The 10,394-nt window shown below is 44.9% G+C and overlaps 1 protein-coding gene across 1 annotated transcript in view; it reads left to right on the top strand.

Annotated features, from left to right (window-relative positions):
• Positions 1-559: 559 nt before the first annotated feature.
• Positions 560-10,394, top strand: part of LOC147019615 (protein sel-1 homolog 1-like) — a 63,002-nt gene continuing 53,167 nt past the window's right edge. Inside the window, exons 1-3 of the mRNA XM_085894168.1 lie at positions 560-809; positions 1,108-1,139; positions 9,241-9,400. Of these exons, the coding sequence (XP_085750294.1) occupies positions 722-809; positions 1,108-1,139; positions 9,241-9,400 (280 nt within the window). The 5' untranslated portion in view covers positions 560-721. The remainder of the gene's footprint in view (positions 810-1,107; positions 1,140-9,240; positions 9,401-10,394) is intronic.

Genomic DNA, 10,394 nt, shown 5'->3' with positions numbered 1-10,394 from the left:
ACAGCGGACAAGTCCGATTTGTCCTGAATTGTCCATTGGCCTTTTCGAGGATCTCTCGTCACTCTGAAGTCCATCCTCGAGTCCCTCGCGAAGCGGTGCACCCTGTGCACCATCGCGAGTGTGACCGCGTTCGGTCACACAACAAACCATCCTCCTCAAAACATCGATATTTATGTCCATGGACAACTGGACGTCAACGAAACTGTTCAAATAGGGGGACAAAGCAGCGCCTTAAACCCACGTGACTGCGATCGGCCAATCACAGCGCTCCATGGAGAGAAAACAAACGATGGCCGGGCGATCTTCGACGCTTGTGCAAATCATTCACCGACACCATATTTCGCTCTTGGAGGGGAGTACAGGGACCGTACGTTCGATTACCAATCAGCTTGTTGAGCGCTCGCCTAGCGGCTTAAGCGCTCAAGCAAACACTCCGTTGAAACGCTTGATAAGGACCGGCTGGCTCGGCAAGCGATAGCAAGCAATTGGTAATGGAACGTACCCCGGGTATGACTAGTCGAGGGGGGGGGGACAGAAATAAATGTCGCACCGCCCCTCGGTGTGACGTCACGCCAATGCCCTTTTGCCGCGTGCGGACGCGCACGCACGGATGACGTGGGTGTCGCGCGCGCACACGGATGGATGTTTAATTTATTTATTTCCGGATTCAGTGCACGGCCCGAGTCGGGCTGCTCTCGGCCTCGTTTGATCGCCTTGTACAATGACCGTAATGAGCGTGTGCTGTTTGTTATTAGCGCTCAGCTTTGTGTGCGCTCACCTCACTCCGACCGGAGTCCGCGCCGATTCGGGTAAGAACCAAGATGGGACGTGTCTCGTCGGGCTAGGCCTACCTTCGGCCTACGGCCTATCTTAGTCTATATCGATTCACCCTTCGTCATATTTACCGTTTCTCCGCCACTTTATTAAAAACGAACGAGCTGACACTTTACGTGCTCAAGTTCTCCCGAATTAACGAGAAACTCCTCTCGGTAGAAGGGATTTGAATTGTTGGGTGTGAGTGAAACTGTCGGGCCGAATGTCCTCCTGCGATGTCCAGGTTCGTTGTTTTAGCGATGACGTGTCTCCCTTTACATCTTTAACCCACAGGTGAACGAAACGGACGAGGAAACTTGCCTCAGGTAATGTTGTTCCTCTTTTTTTTTTTTTAATGTGTATATATTTATTATCCATATGTTTGTTGTCATATTAAACGAGGTGTTAAAATGACTGTTTCCTTCTGAACATTTAATGGGATGTTTTTTTTTTTGGCGATTTGGTCCACTCTGTGCTTTGCTCCACCGTGGGATGTTCACATCCCGTCCCTCTCCCATAAGGATCCTTCAGGTGCGATGAAACGACTCGGTTGGGATCGGAGGCCACGTGTGTGTAAACGTGCTGTGAGTGTGACCTTCACTCGGCTTATCGGGGTATTTAAATGTTTTCCTTTAGTGACTTTAGTTTTCATTTTCTAGTGATCAAACAAAAGTGTGTGTGTGTGTGTGTGTGTGTGTGTGTGTGTGTGTGTGTGTGTGTGTGTGTGTGTGTGTGTGTGTGTGTGTGTGTGTGTGTGTGTGTGTGTGTGTGACGAGCACTCCCCTGATCCCCAATGGACATTGTCCTGTTACGTATTTGGAAACCTTGTGCGCACAAACAGCCAGAGTCTCCGTAGCTTAGTTATTTCGATATGTGTTTATAGTTAGAATCCCTCCTTCTGTCTAATGGAAATTTCGTGTGTGCGCTACGAGTTATTTTTTTAGTTAGGTTTTTACAACAACAACAACGACACCACCCTCACTCAACCCAGTCACCATTGCCCACGTGTTTTTGGCTGAAGGCGTTGGGGGAGCCTCCATCACCTCAGATCCGACTCCGCCCCAGAAAGGTGGGAGTTGCCTCGCCTACCGTGGGCCTGTCCAATGAGGGACAGCCAGCGGATCGCGCGATGGGACCATCCAATCAGGAGGCGAGTGGCGAGGAAAGAAACCGCTCCCCCCTCAAGAGAGTGAAGCAGTGATTGCGGCGATTGGCTTGGTCTGCGGTCCTTTGCGGTGGCTCACCGTGTTGGTGGTGATCATAGCGACTGCTGAGCGTCTGCGGTCGTCGTGGCTTGGTCTCTGTCGTCGTCTGCGGCCCTTTGCGGTGGCTCACCGTGTTGGTGGTGATCATAGCGACTGCTGAGCGTCTGCGGTCGTCGTGGCTTGGTCTCTGTCGTTGTCTGCGGCCCTTTGCGGTGGATTCTCATGATGGTGGTGGCCGAGCTGCCGGGGACGTGAGCCGTGGGTTCGAGTCCCACCGTGGTGGTTCAGAGTCAGTGTGACCGCACGAGGCAGGAAGGTACCCGCGGGGTCCAGGTGTGCGTGCGTGCGTGCGTGCGTGTGTGTGTGTGGAATCGTTAAGTGCCTTGTTCATTGTACATTACATTTCTTTATTCGTGACAACTCTGCTCTGTCTCCCTTTCCGATTATTATTTGTGATAAACCCCTGTTAAATGTTCCAGTTCGTTGTTCGTGTGTTGTTTCATTGGCCTAGCAAGGTGCGTAATTGCGAAACAGTAAGGCCGTTTGGGCCGGTAAGTTGTCAATGGGTCCGGCACGGCTCTGGTAACTCCATTCGGTTACGCCGGATCTGAGTCAGTACCTGCGACTCGGTCCGGACAGAGTCTGCCAAGGGTGTGGTTTTTCCCCAGTAGTTAGACGACGTGGGTATTTAGGTATATTGAAATTAGGCAATTGATCCTACCCCACGCTATCAAAATATTGGTGACCACGGTTCGCTCAGGGACCCGTGAATTCTCGGACTTATCCGAGAGTCACGACCTAAATTCTGGGTGTTCGGTGGGAAACGACTCTACTGCTCCACCTGGTGGTCGTTTATCGCCACTGAAGCCTGGCCCACAACACTATAACCAAAGCGTCACCTCCAACCCAGAGATCTCGGCCCTGCGACCGGATTTCGGGCTTATTTTCCCTCATCAGGACGGTATATCGAATAGATGATAACCACATTCGTCATTGATACATCAGACGCACCTCATGACTGTTATGGTGAGCATTGCTGCAGATTGTCTCATACGGTAAAACCGCATAATCTGCACAGAGCAACCGTCCGTCTGCCACCCAGGCGATTGTTCCCGCTAATGCAAATCATTCAACCAGAAGGCACGTGGTGTGATCGGCAGGTAAATGAAAAACATGTGGAGTGTGACGAGCATTTCGCTGATCTCCATTGGACACAGTCCTACACTAATGCGTCACCTCCAACCCAGAGGCCTCAGGCCAGCGACTCTGTCAAACGGACAAAGGTTACATGGTCAACATCAGTTAAACATCAAACGGAGCTGCCTATCCGGATTTCAGGCTTATTTTCCCTCATCAGGGTGGCATACCAATAAATATCTCGCCAATGATGATTGTGTGTGTGTAACAAAAAAAATGAGGTGTGTGTGTCAGGATAGCCAAGAGGTGCACACACTCACCGACCAGTAAGCTGTCTCGTCTGGGTTTGAATTCCAGACCCAGCTATAACCTTGTCATCCCGGTGTTCCACAGGCATTACGGTTGATCATTGTGTATGCTGTCCTTTAGATGGCCGTTAACCTGGACGTCCCATCTGCTGGCATTCGTTGGTGGACTTTAGAGATCCCACGGTGTCCTTCGGGAAGAGTAGGCGAGTTATCACCGGCACCATGAACAAATTATTGCCCTAACTTAGAGGATGCTGCACCCTCAACCAATGATGCTACTGTGCAGCCTTACATTGCATTTGAAAGAAGAAGTGTTAGGATGGTGCAGACAGACAACACACTTTTGAGCTGTCTAATCTGGGTCAGATTCCTGACTTTGACTACAATCTGTGGGATTAGTCCTTTATGGACAGGTCATTGCATCACACAGTGCGTCATCCCTCCAATGGACGTTAAGCTTGGTTGCAATTAGCTGGTGGAAGTTGAAGATCCCTTGGTATTTTTTGTGAAGAGGAGGTGAGTTATCCCCGGCATCCTGATCAAATCGTGTACAGTATTTACCTTCAGTCAAACGACAGGCTTGGTTAGCCGGTTCGTGAAAGACTTGGGCCAAAATAAAAATTCCACGTGGTGGTGGTGGTGGTTGGTGATTGTGGTCGTCGTAGTAGTTTGGATTAATTTTGAGAATATTTTCGAGAGATGTGGTGGTGTACAGCAAGTCTTAGAATTTATCTCAATTCTCTGTTTAGTGTTTGGTGAGTGATTCTCCCTCTCCCTCTCCCTCTCCTCCCTCTCCCTCTCCCTCTCCCTCTCCCTCTCCCTCTCCCTCTCCCTCTCCCTCTCCCTCTCCCTCTCCCTCTCTCTCCCTCTCCCTCTCCCTCTCCCTCTCCCTCTCCCTCTCCCTCTCCCTCTCCCTCTCCCTCTCCCTCTCCCTCTCCCTCTCCCTCTCCCTCTCCCTCTCCCTCTCCCTCTCCCTCTCCCTCTCCCTCTCCCTCTCCCTCTCCCTCTCCCTCTCCCTCTCCCTCTCCCTCTCCACTTTATCACATTCGAATACTCCAATAGATTTTGTTTCAATTGAAACTATTTGATCTCGAGGTATAAAACCTCTACTTGCACTGTAAATGTTCTTTGATATTTGTACTTTTTCTTTTTTCATTTTCACCTCTGCCGCCGAAGGTGGATGGAGGTTATGTTTTCACGTCTGTCTCTTTGTGAACAAAATATCTCAAAAAGTTGTGGGTGGATTTTGACAAAAGATTTGGTGGAGAGCTTGGGTATGTAACAAGGAAGAATTGATCAGATTTTGGTGAAGATCCGAAACCGGATCTGAGAAATTTTTATTTATTATTATTATTTTTTTTTTTTTAAGCGATTCTTCACCATTGAGTGAGTGGCCAAAAACGATATATACCAGGATATCTCAAAAAGTTATGGAAGTATTTGGACGAAACTTGGTGTATGAGTTTGTTCGGTGACGAGAACAAACCGTTTAGCTTTTAGTTCAGGTTCAAATCCAGATCCGGCCTACCAGTGGGATGCAAAACATAAACGAATCAGCCTGGCGGAGGTATGCACTTGACCGAGTGACCTTCTAGTTTTTTTAATTTGTTTTTTTCATTTAACGATTCATCCTTGATGTCGACAAGACTTGTCTCTTCCATAAAATGCTTTGGGCGTGGCAAATGGCTTATCATGACTTTTTCTGCCCATTTACTCAAATAATTGTGCTTGAAGAAGAGGAGCACAGGGGCTTCTCACTATCATGAAACGGGGCCCGTCATCGATTGTTGATAACGTTTTATATGGGCTGTTTTTTTTCTGTGAAATTGCTGACGTCGTGAGAGAACTACAGCTGTTGAAACAACATATTTTTACCTTCGGTGAAGGCTAGAGCAAAACCGCAAGTAATTTGACAGATTGCAAGCAGATATGCAAGTTACACTGTTGTTTTCTTCTGATGGAGTTCAGTCCTACAAGTATAAGAAATGGTGAGACGACCAAAATATATAGTGGAATGGGGATATATATGTCTCATTTGAAAACAAACGGTACTTGGGGGCCTGTTGATGTGTGCAAACCTGTCCAGTTTGAGGTGGATTTGTCGTAAAGCAGCTGGAGCAAGACTTGACGAGAGGCAGAAAAAGAAAATACAAGTTGTCTCCATTTCTATGAACGAAATGTTCCAAACTTTCTGACACCTCAGTATTTCAATATGCCCGATGTATATCATTGGGATTCTGTTCCAATGGCAATTGATTTATGATTTTGTTTTTTTTTTTTATAGATGTATCTTTTTTTCATATGTATCTAGTGGAACTTGAACGCAAATCGCATGGAGGATGTGGATGTTGTTAGACATCAGTGTATTTTGTGACCGTGACGGCCATGCTACAACATCGGAGATTGAGAACTGTGGGGGCTCCTGAGAATGTGGGGTTGTTGCTGGAAAGTTGGAGGTTATGGTGTTTACTAAGACTGGAGCAGAGAGGGTCAAGATTGTAAAATAGAAGAGGTGAAGAGGTGAAATGAGTGCACGCGTTCAAATACCTTGGCTTGGCACGAAAGTTAGAGGGAGGTTGTGAGGCAGAAGTGTGAGACAGAGTGAAGACTGCATGGATAAGGTGGAAGGAGGTTAGTGGTGTCTGTGATCGAAGGATACCAAGAAAATTGAAGGTAAGAAATCCACAAGACATTGATCAGGGTGGTCATAATGTATGGTATGGAAACATGGGCTTTAAGACAAAGGGAAGAGTTCCGAGGGAGGACAGAGATGAGAATGCTTATTGGTGGATTCTCAGAGTATCACAAAGAGAGTGGTTGGAGAATATTAATAATAACTACAGTGAAGTCGATGGTGTGCCGTCACCAATCTCCACGCTTCCCACTAAAAGTAAAGTTGAAAGATGATGGAAAAAGTTCCACCAGGAATGACCCAATATCAAATTTTGCGTTAAAAAAAAACATTCTTGTTTTGACCCACCCACCAGGGGGCATGTACCTGGGGTCAAATGCAAAAGCTCGTGACACATTCCATGTGTCCCTTAATGTTGTTTGCGTGTACAAAGTTTCATTTGAAAATGTTTTTTTTAAGTTTGCCTGTAATTGCATTTTTGGGATTTGACCTTTTGACCCCAAGCGCCAGGGGGCGGGTCCAAAATTATACTGCTCTTGTACCTTCTTGGTGATCATAACTACCAAGTTTGGTGAATTTCCGCATAACGATTTAGGAGGGGATAGTATGATGGACAGCCGAAGCTGATTACAATAGTGTGAGGACAATCTTTATTATTTATTATTATTATTATTATTATTATTATTATTATTTTGTATGCAGCCTATGGCTGCTGGTTGCATCATTGCTGGGAGTGTGGTTGTACCGCTGATGCAAAGCCCCCCATTTCCATTAAGCTTGTACTCATTTTGACTACCTCAGAAGGATGACAAGGCTGAGTCAACCCACCTGGTGTTACTTCAATACCACTATGGGGGCACAAATTCAAGACCCAAAGATCTTAAGCCAGCTACCTTAACTGTTAAGTCGATACCAGTCTTGGGAATAATAATAACTAGCATAACCCGCGCTCTGCGTGACATGTTGGGGTGGGTGTGTTTGAGAAAGGAACTGATGCAGAGTATCAGTAGTAATTTTACTTTAATGCAGTAAGTGGAATACGATTTCACTGTTTCAGAACCATTTTATTTACTTTTTTTTGTACCATGCACCTCAAATGGTCTTTGAGATAATGTAAGCCGAATATCACGTTACTTGAGCGCAGAACAAAGTCGAAGATAGCGTGACACGAAACCACAAACTCGGAAATAATATATAAGGTAATAATAATAATAATAATAATGATGATTAATAAGCAGAAGTAGTAGTTCCCATCCAAGGAACTTCGATGCAGGAGGAGGCCATTCGGCTCATCAAAGCCTGTGCTATTACCAACCTATGGTTTGTCTGTGCTCCATCCTTTTAAATAGTGAGTGTCAAGCAATGTAAAGACCTGGCATAGAGCCCAGACAGCGTTGAGCTTTGCAGGCCAAGTTTGCCTTGTTCACAACAGTTGCTGTCTCCATTTATATCCAACTTTCTTTATCGTGATTTGTCATCATTTTAGGCATCTTCACAATGCTTGGGTAAAGGCCCGGTCACACCTTGACGTTTTAGCCAGCGATGGCAACGTGTTAAAATTTATGTAAAACGCTGGCTTACGTTGAACTTTTGATGTTTTTTTTTAAAGATTCGGACGTATTCATAGCGAATTGGTCTTATGTATAACGCATTAGTAACGGACACAGAACGTTTCGTTGTGTTATAGATAACTTGTACCAACGAATGCTGAACCTGTTGTCGGCCTACACAACCGATGCCCAACGATAGTCTAACTTAGGCATAGCACGTTGCACGCATCGCCGACGATGTCGTGGCGTAGCCTATTAAAAGGCTGACGCACAACGATTCAAATCATAACTGCCATAGAAATGGAAGGGTCAAAATCGCGGTCACACCTTGGCGATCTTGCCAGCATATGCCGACGTAACAAAAAGTGTGTCTAAAACGTTGGGGCACGTCGAATACGGTATGAGTAAGTTTGGTATGCGCGAGTAGAACGCTAAATACACTATCATAAGTCGTAGTAAGTAGAGTACGTCAAGAATTTTTTTTTTTTTTTTTTTTTTTTTTTTTTTTTTGACGCTGGGGTTTGGAAATTTGAAACGTTTCTTCTGAACGTGTTAAAACGCTCAAACTCGACTATTTTAAATAGACGCTGCCGATGGACAATTGGAATCATAGCCAAGCTAGACATCGAAGTGTGAACATCCTCGTCATGCCGAAGAAAAGTTTGAAGAATGCTGCAAATAAGTGTCCTGGCCGTGGCCGTGGACGCTGACGCAAGGACGATCCATTATACCGACGTCTTTCAGCCTATGAGTAACTTAAAAGTAACGTCTGTCGACGTGTGGCAACGATCGCGTAACGTGCCAACAACACGTTAATCATAGGTTAGAAATAAGTTTCGGGTACTCTAAACATTACCTCGGCGTGTCTCAACTTATGATTAACTTACAAGTAGCATGTGTTGACGTCTGTCAACGATCGCAGACCGTGCCTACAACTTGTGGCCAGCGTAGCGGAACGTGTGAGTCATACGCCGGCATACGTCGTGAAATTTCAAGCATGAAAAAATTTGAGGACAACCGAAAAATACAACGTTTAAAGCCAACGTACAACGACGTATGCCAGCATGCTCTCAATGTTATCAAAACTTACCCATAACGTATTCAACGCGTGCCAGCGTTTTAGAAAAAAAAATTCAAAAATCGGCATACGTTGGCTAAAACGTCAAGGTGTGACCGGGCCTTAACTTCCTTATTAAAATGTATTGCTCCGAAAATTATCTTCAATCACTCTTCAGATCAACATGCTCTTGATGTGTTCATTGAATACCTTGCTGGTCTAATACAGATTACAGCTGATATTGCCAATGAGGTCTGGTGTTTGAATGCTATTACCAACAATTGATTGCAATAGAATCATTTTCATGGTTTTTCTATATAATGTGTATCTCAAATAACCTTGACGTATATGTATGCAACTGCACAAACATGGGCATGGGCTTTTTAATCAGGCTGTGTGCCCCAAAATGATGGATTTGGTTGGGATTGCCACACTGTAATCAAACTAAGGCCCGCTTTGTGCATCAGCCTATTTATAGGATTTGGATGAAGTCGAAGAGACAGATGCAGAGTCTGATCCTGTGCTTGATGTTTTAAAGGGGGTTCTTGACGACGATGCAAGTGACGCGAATGAGAAAGCCGACAAATTGCCACGAACACTCCCAGAACTGCCGTCAAAGGAAGCGAGGAGAGAGGACTTTGAGGTGGAAATGAAAGGATCCAATATCGAAGAGTTTGCACCAACAACACAAGCGCCTGGTAAAGCCGACGATTGGTTGTGAAATGGTTGAAAAAAAAAAGTTAGTACTGTATTTGATGTTGCTTGCATGTAAAAAGTACCGTTGTTTACTTTAATACCATATCTAGTATAACTGGGACGGCATTCGGTGGAGAGCATACCTCCACCAAGCTGAACAGATTACATTTTATATCCCATTTGATGGGCTGGATTTGGATCCGGATTTTAACTAAAATCTAATTTGCTTGTTTATATTTTAAATTTATTTTAAGAACAGGAGATTTAGAGAAGAAAATACAGAAGACGGAGTAGACCGGAGAGATGGATCCGAGTCGCTGACCCCTAACTGTTGGGGTTAAGGTGCAGAGAAGAAGAAGAATAAGAATCTCTATATTTTCCATGCTTGGGGAAACAAGGGAATTTCTCACCAAAATCATCACGACTGTTAATCTGAGACACTGAGACCAACCTCCACAGAACATTACCATGGACCACCACCCAGAAAAGGCGATGTCGAATGATCTCGTGTATTTTTGCAAGTTTGCATTAACCCCAATCGTGAACAGTGCTTAACCCTCAACGGCTTCATCAGCAGGACAGTGGTCAAGATTAAACGTGCCGAGAGAAAATATAAATGTGATGTCAAGCCAAAGGATACCATGAATGCAAGAGGTATTAAAATATGTGTATATATATATATATATATATATATATATATATATATATATATATATATATATATATATATATATATATATATATATATATATATATATATACACACAACACACACTGCTGAGCCAAAACATTATGACCACTGGCAGGTGAAGTGAATAATAACATTGATTATCTTGTTACAATGGCACATGTCCAAGGGTGGGATATATTAGGCAGCAAGTGAACAGTCAGTTCTTGAAGTTGATGTGTTGGATGCAGGAGAAATGGGCAGGAGTAAAGACCTGAGCGACTTTGACAAGGTCCAAATTGTTATGGCCAGACGACTGGGTCAGAGCA

Source organism: Eptatretus burgeri, chromosome 9 (genome assembly GCF_056783735.1).
Source record: "Eptatretus burgeri isolate ZD-2024b chromosome 9, Ebu_testis_v1, whole genome shotgun sequence".
Classification (NCBI taxonomy): Eukaryota; Metazoa; Chordata; class Myxini; order Myxiniformes; family Myxinidae; genus Eptatretus; species Eptatretus burgeri.
Note: the sequence above shows the minus strand (reverse complement) of the source record. Positions and strands in the feature narration are given on the sequence as shown.